We start from the raw sequence: 18,262 nt of genomic DNA, 5'->3' as shown, positions 1-18,262 counted from the left end.
TAACCTATAGGATCATGAGTTACAAGATAAGGGTCGATAATGAGGATCCCGAACCAAATTTGAAGTGACGTGCTTGCTGTCCTCATGTAGCCCACGCACACGTTTGGATTCTAGGCCAAGCAAAACGTCACTCTCATTAAATTTGAAAGGTCTTGTCAAACACACTGAATCCCCCACAAGACAATTTGTCGCATTTTACGCAACCACGGGTAGGTTTTTGCTTCAGAAACACTCAACACAATCTGACAACTGCTAAAACAGTCATGTGCAGACAACACTGTTTTTCATACATAAGGAGCATCTTCTTTTCTAATGAAAATTATTGCATGTTTCATTGTTATTCAATGTAAACATTCATCAGACCGTGGAAAAACACGCATTCAACTTATAGGTGACATCCGGCGAAAGAAAACACTCATTTTCATTCAGCACAGGGAGGCTTGTTACGGAAGCTGATTTTAGCTAGGTCTCATTTAAAATAATGGGCAGCGGTTGTGAGTGCAAGGTTCAGACAAGCAGGTCCTGACAGTCATTATAGAGCACGACAACAGCGACGTGGACCGGTCGCGTCCGACATGAGTGGAGGGACAAGAATGAAAGCATCAGGGCGTGAGGAAGATGAGGTCAGAGGATTCAGCGGCGAGAGGCTGAAGAAATGATCTGAAGCGTTTAGTAAACTCTGGCCTCAATGTTGGTTGTAATCCATAGATCTGCAAGTTTTAACATCCACCGTCAACCGCGAGTGTGAGTCATGAGCTCTTTTTACACAAGCAAGCACTCTCTCTTCTCTCTTATTCCTCACCTCCTTGTCTTTCATATCCTCATACAAACCTCTGGATTTTTCATGCGCACAAACTGTGAAAAATCTCAGAGTAAACTTTACTTAAAGGCTATCTGTTCATACAAATGAAGAGAGATTTTTTGGAGTGTTTATTATTGTTAAAGTAAATTCTAAACTCTAATTTTAATAAACACTGTTGTCACAAGATACACTGTAGCTATCTACCAAAACATTAATATCTACTTGTTCTGAACATATCTGAATACAAATAAATATTCTGTACTTTCAAGAGGGGAATGTGACGGGTGGAACGTTTTAAAAATGGCTCCTGCTTTTCCTATTATCAAGGTTAAGATAACATTAGCATTCCTATCATTAGCATTCTACAGCCAACACAGAAAGATGTTTTTGGCTGCCAGATTATCGAAGTGATCCACAAGCAGGTGCTAACAGCAGCCATGTTAACAAGCCAAACCTTGACCTCCCTGAGACAATAATATGGTCTACTGTTCTTTTTAAAAGTCTATACTGTCTATTATGTACAGTAATGTGATGTTATTCAAGCAAATCCCTTCATTAAGCACCCATTAAAAGGAAGTCAGCCAGACATGTTATGGTCATTTCAGGGAAGTAATGTGCCATTAATGATCATGTGATCGTGGGTGGCACATTTGTAGGATTCATCCAAGAAAGCTGATTTATAAAAATAAAAAAACCACACACACAAACCAACACATTCTCACATGTGAACGGTTATCCCATTTCTTTGGGAATTTAAGTCTCAGTGATTTCAGGACCCAAAGCTGGGCAATATTGTGGCATCATTGATTCATAGGCTATACTGCTAATCATTTCTCAATTCACCTATTTATACTACGGCCTAAAAGTATGTACTCTTTTTGTGAAGAAAAACTAGATGGGCTACTTTTGAGTGTGCAGCAAAAGAGTACACGAGCTTTGTGACATTTCATCACGTCATACAATTGCGTCTTTAACGGTTGCTCTCTGTCGCATCCTGTCACAGTAAACTGGCATGTCAATCATCTTGTCACAGTCTAAAATCCTCCATATTTCATTTCATTTCATTTCCTACCGTCTCAGAGAGAAATGCAGTAGCACGTTGATCTGCCGTCGCGGGTCTTTCATGCGGAGAACTCTCCTCATTTTAATGAATTATGACGCATTTGGAAGTTAATGCCCAAACGGATCTTTATAAAAGTCCACATTGTAATTGCAGATGAAATATAACATCTGTTATATTTATAATTCTGATAACGTTAATAATTTTTTTTTTTTATCAGATTAAACTTTGATTAGTCACTCAACCCTTTATCTAAACCACCGTCGGTCGCGCATATCCGCCATGTTTTGTAGTTTTTTAACACTTTTTACTGTAGTTCCTCCTCCAAAGCAATGGGATGTGGATGTGGGCACGGATCCACACTTCAAAAAACTACCGGAAATAGTAGGGAACATCCGGGGACTTTTGACATACTCTTTTCAACATACAATGCTTTGGGACACACTTATTCTCACATACTATTTAGGATGGATATTGGGATGCAGGGTATGAGCAAAGAGTATAGAAGCAAAAAATATACTTACACTGTTACACACCTCGGGTCGTTAGCGACCCTATACTATTTCTACAAAAAAGGAATGAGAAAACAGTAATTATTTATTATTTTGACTTGTTATACTGTTTATAATGAATGGATTGATGAATACTAAAAAGGTTGATGTCTAAGTTTAAAAAATGAATGAGGGGGAGGGTGGTGAATGATGTCCCGGGTCACTCTGCGTTTTAGTGTTAATTTTGAGAATTTCTATATGGTATAAGAAAAAAAACATGTATTTTTAAAAACACAATTATCACATTAAACAATATCTAAACAGACCTGTTTATTTGTAACTGTTTCTGAAATTTACTAGCAATTTATGAGTGCATTTTTTAGTGTAGATTTTTGTGTTTAGTACACCATCAAATGGTTTCATGGGTTTTTTGGAATGACACTGTATTCAGGCAAAGATTACAGAGATGCGTTAATGAAACTGTCACATCTGGAAGAGAGGAACAGCATGACATCACACATTTGCATCATACACCTCTGCAATCATCTCATGTGTATAACAGTCAGCATCAACGTCTCATTTTTACCCCGCTGCATTCCCATATCATTGATATGCGATAAACATAGCTGAGCTCATCTGCCTCCAGAGAGGCTCCACCACTCAGAATTCCAATGTTTGACAAAACCGCAAATATCCTTCCCACACGTGTCACCCTGGAGCTAAATCTTTGGTGCCGTCTTAAATATGACAGGTATTCATACACCCCCTCCTATTTTTGTTCATGCACAAACAAGAATGTTGCTATTGTTGAATCTCTCACTAACTAATATGTGAGGGTTTCCTTAAAAAAACTGTTTGTGGGCAGTAATTGTTTTGGATCACATTTAAATTTTCAGGGTAGCAACTTGATGAGTTACTGTAGTTGTAAAGTCCTTTAAATTCACTCTTACACAACAGATTCAGCTACATAATCTGATTTGACTGTAAAATAGTTGAAAACCATGTACCTGTTACCGCACAATGGGACACATAAATTGAAATTTATATTAATGAGTGTGTTAAAAATATAAAAAAATCTTTTATAATATTGGTGTTGCTTAGCTTTGCGTTGTGTTTCTATGAACACCGAAAACCACTGCAGTGCACAGCCTCTCATAGCTTGTTGCTAATTTATACAGTGAGGAAAATAAGTATTTGAACACCCTGCTATTTTGCAAGTTCTCCCACTTGGAAATCATGGAGGGGTCTGAAATTGTCATCGTAGGTGCACGATGTGAAAAAATCATATATTGTGATTTCTGGATTTTTTTTTTTTAGATTACGTCTCTCACAGTGGACATGCACCTACGATGACAATTTCAGACCCCTCCATGATTTCCAAGTGGGAGAACTTGCAAAATAGCAGGGTGTTCAAATACTTATTTTCCTCACTGTATATTCAGATCATATTATATACAGTGCAGATGACGAGGCATGAGAGGAAAGTGTTTTGTCTGAAGGGGAACCCTAAAGTTGCTCTTAACACACACTGTAAATAATGTAAAAAGTGTTTATTATCATCAGTATACATTTTTAATATAACAAACATCGTGTTGTGAACATTGAAACACTCACATAATGTGTGATACATATGCATTCATGCTGCTTAGAATAATTTGCCACAAAGTCAGAGCTTATGTCTAAACTATTGTATATGTTGTGAGATATAAAATGCAGCAACAATGAACCAAATATGAAGAAAATATAACACAGAAAGCATATCTGTACGGTAAATTACTGAGTACATAATATGAAAGCAATGCAGGTGCATAACCAGTTCAAGGTCTGTAAAGATGCATTGCTTTAAGAAACGTATAAATGAAGAAATCAGCACCGAAACAGGGTATGAGTCATAATCTGCTGAGCCCTGAGATGTGAAAGGATTTGCGTTGTTGGAAAGTTTAAAGTTTCATTTATAAATCATGAAACTTTCAAGGACTGTATAACGCTTGGGAAAATCAGATCTGCTGAAGTAAAGGCTAACAAAGGTGAAGGATGAATGTGTGTGCGCTGCTATTCTTGAGTCTCAGAAAATGAATGTTTTTATGATGCGAGCTCTTCATGTGAGGCTCACTGTGCTCCTTCAGGAGAATAAAATGAGATCTTTTCAAAACAGTTTTCGGATTCCAGACCTGGACCTTTCCAGCAAGCGTTTTAAAGCAAATGCCACTCACCCTGTAAGCCAGTCTTTGAACTCATGTAATTTCCCTCTGCAAATAGCACATTCTGCTATGTGGTTAAGCATTGTATTTTCAGCTTACATTCTTGTGCATCGCTTACATTCTTTTGAATATTAAAGTTGTCCATTCAAGCAACTCAAACCCTCTGATAAAGACTCACCTTTTACTGACACATCATGCGCACACATGCACACAAACGCATTAGTTCATATCAAACTCTCTTCTGGTGTTGGTGTAGTTGGCGTCTGGTCCACAGACTCTTGTTCTGGCCAGCGACCATGGCGGTAGACGAAATAATAATCTATGCGTGGCTCACTGTGGTGCAAGGTGGATTTGATCATGAGAGGAAACTCTTCAGGGGCCAAATGCTTGAAATGGCCCTCAACCAGCACGCTTAGGCAATAGGACTCAGGATCCAATACCTCAAACTTGTCCGCACACTGATTGCACAGGTCCTGAGCGGTAGTGTTGGGACGCACTCCTAGGGTCTTGGTGTTGGAGCCAGCCTCCAGAAAGGACACGTTAATGAAGTCCTGACAGGAAAGAAATTTGAGAAAAATTAATACTCACGTTGACTGACCAATGGTTTTCCTTTGCCATTTTGGTTGCCATAATACCTGTACAGAGGAGCGTGACGCTCTGGCTTTGTTTAGGGTGCGGCGACGCTCCCAACGATGAATGGAGTCCTGGATCTCCAAACTTAACTGTCTGGTCACAGCTTGTTTATCAAAATTTTTGATGTGCTCCAGAGCTCCATAAGTGGTGGTGAGATAATATGAACCTAGAAGAATATAGATATATAATGGTGATATAGCAGTAACTTTGACATGCTAGCTGACATTCAGTGTTACTTTGTTTGTGACCAAAGCAAATGATCAAAAATTATAAAATATGTTATTTATTGGTCTTCAACTATGGCAATCTTCACTCCCAGAGGTTGATTTTTATTGAAACTAACAAATTTGCTACATTTCAAATGCATTTTATTAGTAGATTTTATTGTATTACTCTCATCTTGTAATCTTAAAATATGAAAATTAATCAAATTATTACATTGTAAAAGCGTTGACAATCTAAACAAAAGAGTGAACAAATATAAACAATAAGACCATGTGTAAAGAAAGAAAGAAAACAAAGATAAATATCACCCGTGGACAAAATGTTTGTTAAATGTGTCAAATTAGGAAAAAAGTGTGAAAATATTGTTTCATATTTTGTATTTCTAACACATTAAATGCTATCTGTCACATTTTCCTCAGCAAGCAAATGAATCTGCCTCTCCAAAAATGCTTAAAATGTCATTTCCACCACGGAATGCATTTAAACTCGATGCACTTAAGATGTGGTGGAAAAGTTCTTGATTTTCAAAAAGAAGACGGGCATAATTCTTCTTTGAAGTATGCAATCAATCCATTATGCACATGATCACATCCACAGGTTTTTGTACGTTCACTGTGTGTGTGTGTGTGTGTCCTCACCCTCTCCGAGCTGCAAAGCCGGATCCATTAGCTCCATCATATACTCTACATCCAGCAGCAGAGCGCTGATGTTACAGCGAGCCAAGACGTACATCAGCACAGGCAGGAAGTCATCAGCCCCATGAGCCTTTCCTGTTACATACCAATCAGGAAATAATCAAAATACAGTCATTAATAAAATATAAAAAACATTTAAATCATTCATACCACATTAATAATACAACAAGCTCACTTTAAGAACAAGTTATTTCAAAATATGTCTTATTAGTGTAAATCAGTCTCACAGTATGTGGCAATCCGTTGCTTTGAGAATGTGGATAATGCTGCCACATTGTTAAGGGGCAGATCAATGTGCTGGCAGGCCACTAACAGGGAACACTTTCTCATTCCTGAAAGCATTCGTTGCAACTCTACACAGATTCCTGTTTGGTCATTTGCGCTCCCTGTATTTTATTTGTATATAGAACAAGAAATATACGCAGGAAAGAAATGCACCCTTGACTGCGTCTGGAGTGCCGCCAATACACTACAATCCAGAATATGCTGAGAGAGCTGTGCTGTACACTAAAAGCGTCACAAGACTGACATTATTCTGTATGAGCTACAGGGCCGAATCATTTTAACACTTCAGGCTTTTAATGCTTATATTGTGACGTTTGACAATGAATATGTCACACAAAAAAAACCCCCAGAAACATATGTTGGATGTAAAAACTGGTTTGTACTGTAATTGCATACCCATGAGCTGGCTGTCCATACTTATATAATCAACAATAAACTGACATCAGTCTCATTTAAATAGTGATAAACATTCATTGGAGCTGTGAATATAAAAGATGAAGTCTGAAGTCTGTATTCTATACCTGTCGCTTTGAGTCTGATTTCGTGCTAGCTTTATCACTGGTGCAGTGAAGTAGACTGTAAATAAAATAGCAGTGGATTTGTTGGCCATACTGGAAGGCTAATTCACCCTGGGTTCCCTCAGGATTTTTTTTAAATGTGTTTCAGAGTAGTGGTTGTCGGATTTGAGTAAAATAAGGTCTGTGGTATACATTTGCTGAAGTGATTTTCTTGTCTTGGACACAGAACCTGATTTCACCAAGTGCAACATGTTCTTGGATCAACATCTTTGTTAGTCCTGGAACAATATTCCAATTACCCAATCAGATTTAAGGGACAATTTTACAGTTTATGTCAAGTTTAGGCTTACAACCAAGGTTAGATGCTTCTACATCAGTGTTAATCACCTATAATTTCCCTCTGAGTTTAGGGATAACTTATGGGTAGGGTTAGGTTTAGGGGTAGGGATATGGTTAGGATTAAAATTTTGGAGAGGAATGTGGTTCCAGGATCAACAAAATATGTTTAACTAACTTGGCAAAATCAACTTTATCCCCCCACATCCTTAAGGTTGTTGTCCATATTTAGTAATTTGTCAGCAATGTTTTTCAATCACAATTGTTTCAAAATGCAAATAGGTCTCATCAAGCTATATTAACAACAGACATTATTTTGCCCAGAAATGATAACCATTATTCTTAAAAAATTCCCAAATACTGAATAGCTATATTATTAGTTTGCATTACCTGTTCATGTTGAAATTATTAAATGTTTTTATGATAATACAAAGGCTAGCACACAACAATGTAACTTGACTGCAGTCCATTCAGCTTTCAAAGAATGATTCATTGTGCGTTCATCTGTTCCGATCTTCATTTCAAAACAGTGCTTTGCATTTAAATGAAGCAGCAATGCGATTTCAAAACAAAATTGCAATGCAATGTGTTGAATTTTAATCTTGATCATTTAGAGGCGACGTCCTGATTTATATGCAAGTAAATTGTCTCATTAGATGTAAATTGGATTACTTCAGTATTACATTCCCACAGGAAACCCAGTCCTTTTATTATGGATCTAAAAATAGCACCTGCAGTGTGAAACAGTAAGGTTCATTTAAGATAATAAAATCAACTAAATGAGAGTAATAGAAACCACAGAATCAAAAGTTCTATCTTTTCTAACTTAGTAGGGTTAAACCAATTGGAATTATCTGTAGTTCAATTAATTAGACAATAGACTTGAATTAAGTTTAATTATTAGATAAAAAATCAAAAATAAAGATTTAATGAAACAATGCAAAATGTCATTGTTGATTACGCTGATCATTTTTCTGTGAAATTGTGCCTGAGCAAAAGCCGTTGTTTTGGACTTCAGAAAAGGGTTGTTGATGCCCATGAGACTAGAAAGTGTTGCCAAACCATTGCTTAAGATTGTGGTTTGAAAGTTGTAATAGAGGAAATGGATTTCATTTGTGACTGTTCTTCTTTGAATAACACTTGAATAATAGCTCAGGATCTGCAAGCAAAGCTCATCTGGGCTACTCTCAGTGCTCATGAATACCTATTAAAGAAAGCACTGAAACAAGAACGGTGTGTATGAAAGGATAAAAAAGATCAGTGGTTCTCAACTGGTGTGTTGCAACCCAAAGATGAGTCGTGACTCTGTTCTGATAGCAAGGAGAAAAATAGAAATGATCAAATGCAACTGCAAAATTGTGAGTTGTTAGGATACTAACATAAATAGGCTTATCCACTTGTAAAATAGAGAATATGTGAACTCTGTTACTTTTGCACAAATTCAGCAGTCACTTTAGACAGATGCCAATATGGACGGGTTGCATGACACGCCCTCATGTTTGAAAGCTATGAACAGAACTATGCAAGGTAATTACGTAAAAGAAAATATGACTACATTAATTATGGCTTCATTGGAAACAAGGTCATGGCTTGTGCCGACCACATTGTGTTTTGTGCTGTGAATTATTGGCTGCTGAAAACTATTAAAATTACATTTTTATTCAAATTTAACATTTAATTTTAAATAAAAAAAAAAAAAAAATTCAATTAAAGTTTATTTAATGTATTAATAAGTGTATTAATATAGCATTAAATTGACAATTTTGTAAATACATTATTATAGCATTTTGTTAGGAGTTCATGATACTATTAATACATTTCAGTTGTTGAATATTGTTTGGCTTTTCTTTTTTATTTTCACTTTTATTTGGCCGGTGTAAAATCTGGATCATGAAGCACAACCAAATGAAAACCTCTAAACAATAGTTTTAGGGGGGGAAAGAACATCTTAAGCATAGATAACTCAAGCCTAGCTGAAGTTCAGCTCAAATTTTGGTTCAAATTCACATAGTAGCATGGCAAACTATAACACTATCACTTCATGAAAGTGAAGCGCTTTGTTTACAGAACTTAAAAAAAGAGGGGGCGATTTTTAAGAACAGGTCAGTGGTTTGCAGTCTTACTTTCAGTTGTTCTGCATGTAAATGCAGAATGATACAAACAGATAAGAGCTTCGAGAATTGATATTATGATAAATACTATGCATGTCCAGCACTCTCTTTTGCAGGTGTAGCACTTCCATATTTGGAGGCACTAATGGCAGCTTTGATATAATCTAGACTAAATTTGGGTTGAGGAGGAAAAGGCGGAGTTTGAGCTGTAGAGAAACATTGGTTACGTGATTTCCGTCTGATTTCTCTGTTCAGAGGTTGTGCCCTTTTCTCCATATTCTCTCGAACTGATGAGTAATCTGAGCTGTGTTTCCCCAAAAAGGGCTTACAATGCATTTGGGAAATGCAGCCCTGACAGGTGATAATATAATATAATATAATATAATATAATATAATATAATATAATATAATATAATATAATATAATATAATATAATATAATATAGAAAAAAATAGAATAGAATATGAAATATGAAATAGAACTAAAAAGGATCTACTAAGGGTGTATCTGAACTCTAGAGAATGTTTATAGAGGATGTTAGAAGGCAGATCTATTATTATTATTATTGATATGGTATATGTTTTTAAACATGAATACCAGGCATCATACAAGTATAGGATCAACTAAATCTCTAATTCACAACATTTCAAATCAAACTCACCTGGAGAGCCCACAGACATAGATTCGTAGATCATTTTGCAGGTCTTGAGGAGCAGGTCGATCTTCTTCTGAGGTGAATATTCTTGGTGTAGGTTACTGAGCTTTGCTTGAATTTTGTCCATGATGGCATTTTCAGGAACACTTGTAATGATCCCCAGGTCTGTGGTGGTGGTCCCCTGAACCACTTGCTGGTTCTCTTTTAATTTCTTCAGATTTCCTGCACGGGAGTGGATATCCTTAAGTCCATTATACACAGCCTCCCGCAAGGGTTTCAGGACACTTTTGCATAATGCCGCTTCAATAATGATCTCTGAAGAGGGGGAAAACAGATACACACATAAACACATAAGGAAAATGACATACCATCTCCAAGATAAGCTTTATTCATTTATATATTCTTTATACATTATTTATGTGTCTGACTTTTAATCATAGAAATCTATAAGGATATGGCTTCAAATATTATATGCCTATTTCACTGTGAAAGTCTTCATAAGACATTAATACATTTTTAATACTCTGGTGCTACAGAGAAGGAGCAAACATATCTTGTGTCTCAGTGCAAGAGCGTTCATTGTCCTCACGGGAAAATATGAAACTTTCTTAATAATGCACCCACAATCACTAGTTAGAAACTTGATGATTTAATGCTGCTTTACGAATGCAAGAAGATTCCAGGGCTTTCTCTCTGAGCAGTGAATTGATAATAAAAGTTATTGTGGTTTACTGTGGACTTTGTTTTTAATTTTTTATATGGACTGAGAAGCACAATAGAGAAAGCTCAGTCTGTATAGACGGTCTATTAAGTTTAACGTAAGGTTGGAGGCACAATTTTCAGGTGCTTTGCAAAGATGATTCTAGGCTTAAAAAGTAATTGCATAAACAATACAAAAAAGACAGTAGATGAGTTCTGTTTGCACATTTTGGATTCTTGCTAATTTTAGGATGATAAAATGCTGGATGGAATACAGCAAGATGTGAATAAACTTCCAAAATGCGCATGAAAACATATGCTCGCTTGAGTTTTTATTTGTTATTTGTTACAAATTATTTTTGCTTTTGAATAATTGTTCATCTCAGAAGTGTTCATAAATTCAATTTGCTTGGATGGAAACATACTGACATCAGAAGCTGCACATCTGAACATTTTCACAACTAATTGTTTAGATACTAAAAAGCAGAAGTTCTCGCAGTAAATATAAAACATTGGTCAATTACCCAGTTTCTCCTCTGAGTATGCGATTGCTTCCTGTAGATTTTGCAGCTCTGCACTCTGGATCAAGTAGCTTTTCAGTTGGGTTATCATCTGCCGGATCTCTTGGAGCATCTCTGTGCTGGAGGTGTGCTTCTTCATGGTGTCCAAAGTGAAAGCTCGATAATCCTTAACAAGGTTCCCAAAGTACGTGTTTCCATCCCGGGACATTTCGACAATGCGTTTCTGGCACTTGCGGTCCGCATTCATGAAGCCTGTGAGGACATTGGAGAGGTTCGCCATGGACACCATGGATAGTCGTTGCTTGGCACGGTCTAGCATAATTGTTGATGTCCTCTTCATCACAGCACCTGTTGCCACAGTATCCGCCTCCTCCTCCGTGCTACTTGTTGAATAGGAGTCATGGTCTGCTGGAGCTCCACCTTCAGGAGAGTATAGAGAAACATCTGAGACTTTGAGGTGACCGGCGTTGATGCAGAGCGAACGGCTGACAAGATTGGGGCTGCTGGAGTTCAAAGGAACAGTGGAAGTGTGCTCTTGGGGAATTGGCGTAAGTGGGTTTCCAAAGCTTTGGGAGACTTGTCCCGTCAGATTCTGAGACAGTCTTTTCTTCCTGGGAGGTGGCACTGGAGCACTGGGCCGCTTCGGTTTAGGTGCTACCTCTCGAGTCCCCATTGGAGCTCCATTCGTTACCTTAGACTCTTCCTCTGGCACCTCCTGAAGTTGCTGAGTATCTGGGTCCATGGGCGTGTCCCTTTCTTCTATACCGTCATCTAGGCAAATGAGAGATGCTACAGGGACTTGTGGAATATCGTCCTTTGCTTCTGTGGAGGTGCTGGTGTGAACTTCCTTCTGCGTTGGTTCCTCTGAAGCTTGCTTTTCAGATAACCTCCTTCGGATAGGAATTGGAGGAACTCGATGAGAAGCTGTATTAGAAAGTTGCTTTCCTTCTTTGCCCTGAGCTGGTTGTAAGACAGCTGGCTTGTCACACTCAGTGCTTGGGACAGGAGTTCCCTGTCTCTCTTGTTCTCTGTCTACACGCTCACAGTCACTTCCTTCCCCTTTTTGGACTGAAGGGGGAGGAGAACTAAGAACTGGCTTAAACTCCCCTTTTGAAGGCTTGACTAATGCATAGTTTAGAGAGCACTCAGGTGCACTGGGGGGACGAGGGCGTAGGGGTGGTGGCCTTTTGAATTTGGGAGGAGCCTGGACTGGTGCGTTGAGACTCTGGGTCCTCAGAACAGGGGTAGAGGAGGAGGGCATCAAGCTGTTGCTGCATTCCTCAATGAAAATTGGGTTGACATACCAAAGCCGGTCACTGCCAATGGAAAGCTGGATTTCACAGGAACTGCTTTGTCCCTGTCTATCCAAAGCACCACAGCTACCAGCAACGTTTTCCACTTCCTCATGACTATTCAGAGCTGAGTTCCAGAACTCTGTGTTAGTATGAGAAATATGAATGTTATCGTTATTTAACTTTTACAAAACAATTTCCACATGCTAAAGTATTATATGCTATGGCATCAATTGCTATTTACACTTATTTCCCATGAACTGTCACCGTTTCATAATTGAGATTCATATCGCTTTAGGGTGCGATGACAAAAGGTAAAAAATAAAGTACAAATGTGCACTACCAAATAGTTTTAATACCACTAACTACCATTAGGCGATTTAGCCATTAGCTTGTACAGTAAGCATTGTCATAGAAATTTTTGTATCCTTGAGGACTACAAAGCTGCACTATTTTTTTCCTAATTTAAAAAGTTTAACACAAAAATATATGAATAGAGCTTTCAAAAAATCACCTCAAAGGAGAATAAGAGTCATATCAGTACCCTAATAAAAGCTGTTTTATATTTACATTGTGAAGGGCGTTTTGTGAGGGAGGTGAAAAGTTCATATGACCAGCCGAATATGACTTACTTTCTGTACCTCCCCTGTTATTGGACACTTTTCGTTCTTGGAATAATTAATCATAGCTGACTGCTAATAGACCATTGATTTTTTTACAATAGCACCTGCAGTCCCACATAAAATATGTGCGCAGAAGTTCTGCAGATTTCTCCAGAATTGGAACGCATCCCACACATACTCTGCCCCTTGCACATTCATTTCGAAATATTCTCTGGGGCGACATGTATACATGCACACAATGAGAGAGACACTCAGTCAACTGCAGCATTTTCATAGTATTGCAACCACTCTCTGTTCTGCCTACCCATCTCGTCTAGGGCAACATGTGAATCAGGGCTGCTACTGAATAAGAGCCTTGTTTAAAACATTTCACTATATTTACCACAGATTTACTCTGAAATCAGCACAGAAAGTCTGCAGACAAAAAAAATTGCTGAGTGCAACTTTAAATAAACTAAAATTATACAAGATAAACTATTGTTACGTCTTACCTGAACCTAGAGAAGAGATCACCTCCATGTCCTCATATTTAGCTACTTTTTGAATTACCTGAGGCAACTTCAGAGGAAAAGGGAGGATGTCCCTGAGTAAAAAAATATAAATGAAAAGTCTATTTTAGACATTTTTAAAGAATATTTTGCAAAAAGTTCAAGTAAAATGGACATTTGTGATTTTGTTTGTTGTTTATCTTACCGGCTAACACAGTAGAAAGCAATGAGTTTAAAAATGTTCTCAAACACCAACACAGACCCTTCAAGGTACAACACTGCAGTGAATGAAAGAAACAGACATGTTAATGTTAGGCACATATCTGGTCCCCGATAATACTTCGATTTAGTGGTGGCACTAGTTCTTTGTTTGTGTGACTTATTGCCTACTGACGTAGAAACCTTAAAATAGAACCTAACTCACTGTGTGATATCTGTAAGGGTGGGAAGTGGGATAATAATGAATGATGATGCATGTAAATAAACATGTCCTGACCGCCCCACGCTAACAGAGTTTTTATTTCAGCCAAAAAAAGAGAAGATGAAAACAATAGACTTTTCAGCTTTGTAACCGCTGGACAAATAAGACTGCTTTGTAAAAATGTGAAAATGACCACACATATGCACTTAAGCACACACACAGACACACACACACACACACACACACACACACACACACACACACACACACACACCAGGAAATGAAGCTATAAGAGGCCAGTGCAGGACATCCTGTAGTTACTACTGCAATGCAGGGCTGGTAACAGGAAACCTGTGGCCCGCAACCCTTAGCCTACCGTCAAAACACCTTCGATACCCTCAAGGACCTGTTTATATCTCTGTACGCACTCAAACATCTATGCGAATGTCTTCAGGGATGTATCCATGTTTGTTTGTTAGGGTTAGGGTCTCTATGCAAATGTGTTTGTGTGTGGGTTTGTCTATGGCATAGGCATTCTGCGCTCAACACTAAATCAAATATGGACAAACACAACCATTGGTTTTGTCCATATTTGACCCAAACATAGGTTGAAACAACCCAGCATTTTAGAGTGAAGTTGAAAGAACAGGCATTTCTCAATGCTAAAGAACTCACAGGACTTTTCTTCCTTTATAGACAGTTCCTTGACATGGGGCTCCCCCAGCTGGTCAGGAAGACGTACTGCCAGTACCATCGTTTGTTGACTTGAATCCCTCCTGACTAAAAAGATCTGGATAATCAAACCAAATGACACAATCAGTTCGGCAGTACTAGAGCTTGTAAGGACCACACAACGCTTTTTTGTATTTAAAAAACCATGACGCAGTGCAGGGGAATAGTAAAACAGTAGGCTACGAAACGCAGGGCTATCGAGAAGCACTTTTATGAGAAAAGGTGTATGGCAAAAAAAAAAAAAAAAAAAACTTTTATACATAAAAGATGTTGCCGAACAGCAGGACTGAACGCTCTTGTTTCTAAAATGAAAAACTTTATATAAATTAAATAAAACTGTAAAAATTAAATAATTAAATACTTAATGATCGTCATAGCTAAAGTTGCGTTCACGTAGCCTATATGGCGTGAACGCAGAATGATTGTTTTTTTCCTGCTAGTATATGCTTTGTAGGCTATATGCTTTGTGTATTACGTTTGAATTTGTTTGTATTTGATGCGCCATTTTAAAAAGGTGCTCTCTTGTAAGATATTGTAAAAGCAGCCAGGCGCAGCACAATGGTCAAACACTTAGATATTTGAAAAAGGTATTTGACTTTCTTATTTTTTTACTTAAAATGAATAAAGTGCAGTAGAACAAAACAATGCATTCTATGTGAATAATTTCCTGTGTTTTCCTCTCACCCCAGGAAACTCCTTGCTGAGTATATACATGGCTCTGTCCTGCTTCATTCCCAGTTGAAGCCACACTGGACACGTCTTTATCAGTTTCTCCAGGATGCTGATACTAGGAGGAACAGGTTTATTGGACTTGCTCACTGGAGATGTGGGGACTGATGGTTTTGGAACTACTGGTGGAGGTGGTCTGGGTTGAGGTGGAGATGAGGGCCTAATGGCAGGAGGTGGAGGTGGTCTAGGCATGGCTGAGGAGCAGCTCTTAGGAAGAGCAGAGGGAAGTTGTGCTGGGAGGGGTGGCTTTGAGGCCTGGGGAGACATGGGTTTGTGGGGAGGAGGTAAGGATGGTTTGGAGTTAAGCTGAGGTGAGGAAGATTGTACACATGAAATTGGGTGTGAAGTAGGGAGCGGAAGGGAGGCGGTGTCAGAAGGGTTGTCAGATATATCAACCAATGGGAAGGCTGAAGAAGTCAAGGAAGAAGAAAGAGGACTAGGAGGAAGAGGAGTGGTTTGTGAATGGAAAGATGCCTGAATAGGTGAAGATAGGGGTGGGGAAGAGGGTTTGGAGAGGCTTGGAGGTGCTGTGGAAGGGCCAGGAGAAAGCATAGTGCATACTGCAGGACACAGAACTTTGAGAAGAATTCGATGAATGTTTTTAGATCACCCTGCAGAAACAAGAAAGATCATTCAAAAATCTCAGTATAACAAAACTGCAACAAACTCGAGAACAATATAATCACTGTATCATACAGTAGAAGGAAAAACAGAAGTCTTTTTTATTTTTTGTCCCTTGAAAACATGAGGTCAGTTCAGAATGTCATATGATCGTAATTAATGTGCCAACATGGGTAAGTTGTGCAACAGGGAATGTGTCAGCATTTTCATGTGAGGATGAAATAAGCCTTGTGCATCATAGCAGCCGTTTTGTTCTCTGTTCTCTCAGCTAAGCTTCTGCTGTCTCCCATTCTTCCTGTTTCTTGGCTACCAGGATGTTTCCCTCCTCCAGTTCCTGCAAAAATCTCTCCTTTGGCATTGCTGTACTGTAATATCATGTATGACATATGCTTCGGGGGAACTTTACAGCTTGTATGTAACTCATTTTCCATTGCAGACAGCAAGCCATATTTATTGCTTGCAAACTGAACATGAGAACTCATGAATGAATTCACTAAACACTGCTGTATTTGTCAGGACGTAGTTGATTTCTTTAGCCTTTGGTAACACTTTCTTTTACAGTGTCCTTGTTACACGTTACATGTAGTTACTGTAGTAATAACTATAAATTAGGGATAATTACATGCAACTAAACCTAAAGCAACCCCTATTCCTAACCCTAACCCTATAGTAACTACATTTAGATAATTATTGTTATTCAGTACTTAAATGTATAATTACACTGTAACACGGACCCCTTGAAATAAAGTGTAACCTGGCCTTTTCATCACTGCCCAATTATTGCAAAACACAATAAAATAAAATATCCATTAAATAAAACAAGAACCCAATGTCAAGAGACATTGGGTTTAGAGACAATACCCAAAACATAGAGACAAGCAACATGGGTGTTTGTGCAATTCCTCAACATTTACCTGGCTGAAATGCACACACGTTGTTGGCAATCTATATTTTATATTAGTAACCGTTTAAAACACTTCAAATATGTAAAAGCATTAGATATTTTAAGTGTATTTGAAAAAGATACAGATCTGGACCTGGGAGACATATCCACATCTCTCCCACATATTCAGGTTAGTGACCTTTCAAAATGGGGTTTTCTTAAGCGTTTACATTTGGATCCATGATATTCACAACAGATGAAGTGTTTGGAAATTCACAAATATTGATTCATCTTTTAAATAAGTATAAAAGTGAAGACTTCCAGTTGTTCCGGCTTTCCAGTGGTTTTCATTCCTCCTTAAGTCTTTCCAAAAAGTGAGCATAATTTCAGGAGTTAACAAATACCTTTTCTGCTCAGTGAGAGCAAATAGCAAAAAACGCTAAGACAGCTGTGGTGTATCTGGCAATACTTACTCTCAGGATGCTCCGTGTTCCGAGTCCCAACAGCTGTTTTCATCATTCAGTCTTAAAACTCAACATTCTTCCTTTGGCGTCACAAATAACCCCTCACAGAATGACCAAATATGCAGTAAAAGCTGTCCTCCATATTCTTGCGTAGCTCTTTCACTTTGTGTTTTTCTCTTTGGTGCGTTTTCCGAATAATGTATTCCTTTTGTGAATGAGGGTGGCCGAAATCATTAAAATGCAGAAAAAACAAAAAGAAGAAACAGAAAAATTCACGTCCCCTTTTTTTTTTTTTTTAAACTTCCTGTCAGCAATGTAGTCAGGAAGGGGCTGTCCAGGGTGGTCAACCAACCCCTTTCCACCCCCCTACAGTCTCACACATGCAGTTGAGCTAAATAAACCTCAAACATTAACACACTACACTCTGCTTCTCCCCGTCTCCGTCTCGCTTTCATAGTGAACGCAGCATAAACAATGTCCACAGATGTTTACCCCAAAAACAGAGCTGAGAGGAGTGAACTTCCCTCCCTCCTCCCCCATAGAGTCTAAAAGTGTCTGAAGTTAAACAACTCCAGATGCTCAGGAACCCCAAAAGAAGTTCCATAAGGTCTGCAGTCCAACATATGGTTAGTTTTACCATTGGGAGCGAATGGCATCCCATCCACCCCACCCTCCTCGATGCTCCTAATCGTTGGATCCATAATATTTGTAAAGAGCGTCCTCAAAGCAAATTGATGGAGAACATCTGCACCACCTGTTCAAGAGCCATCAGGAGGG

At 38.3% G+C, this 18,262-nt stretch overlaps 1 protein-coding gene across 1 annotated transcript; it reads right to left on the bottom strand.

The window, feature by feature from the left end:
• Window positions 1-3,888: 3,888 nt before the first annotated feature.
• On the bottom strand, window positions 3,889-17,943 carry rin3 (Ras and Rab interactor 3). The gene is made up of 10 exons (XM_079852950.1): window positions 17,495-17,943; window positions 15,473-16,128; window positions 14,732-14,846; window positions 13,841-13,913; window positions 13,639-13,730; window positions 11,236-12,666; window positions 10,019-10,327; window positions 6,051-6,182; window positions 5,190-5,353; window positions 3,889-5,105 (listed from the first exon to the last, which is right to left on the bottom strand). The coding sequence occupies exons 2-10, from the start codon at window positions 16,067-16,069 to the stop codon at window positions 4,779-4,781; spliced, it is 3,240 nt and encodes a 1,079-aa protein (XP_079709076.1). The 5' UTR covers window positions 16,070-16,128; window positions 17,495-17,943; the 3' UTR covers window positions 3,889-4,778.
• Between the last annotated feature and the right edge of the window lie 319 nt (window positions 17,944-18,262).

Source organism: Squalius cephalus (genome assembly GCF_949319135.1).
Source record: "Squalius cephalus genome assembly, chromosome: 20".
Taxonomy (NCBI): Eukaryota; Metazoa; Chordata; class Actinopteri; order Cypriniformes; family Leuciscidae; genus Squalius; species Squalius cephalus.
The sequence above is the reverse complement of the archived record's forward strand: the minus strand, read 5'-3'. Positions and strand labels throughout refer to the sequence as shown.

Bases quoted from the DNA above. Each gene is read 5' to 3' on its own strand.
- rin3 (XM_079852950.1), bottom strand. From the start codon at position 16,069: ATGCTTTCTCCTGGCCCTTCCACAGCACCTCCAAGCCTCTCCAAACCC. The intron at 6,183-10,018 runs GTGAGTTTGATT...GGTATGTAACAG, and splicing joins TATGTCTGTGGGCTCTCCAG to GAAAGGCTCATGGGGCTGAT. The intron at 5,106-5,189 runs GTATTATGGCAA...CTTTCCTGTCAG, and splicing joins CGTCACGCTCCTCTGTACAG to GACTTCATTAACGTGTCCTT.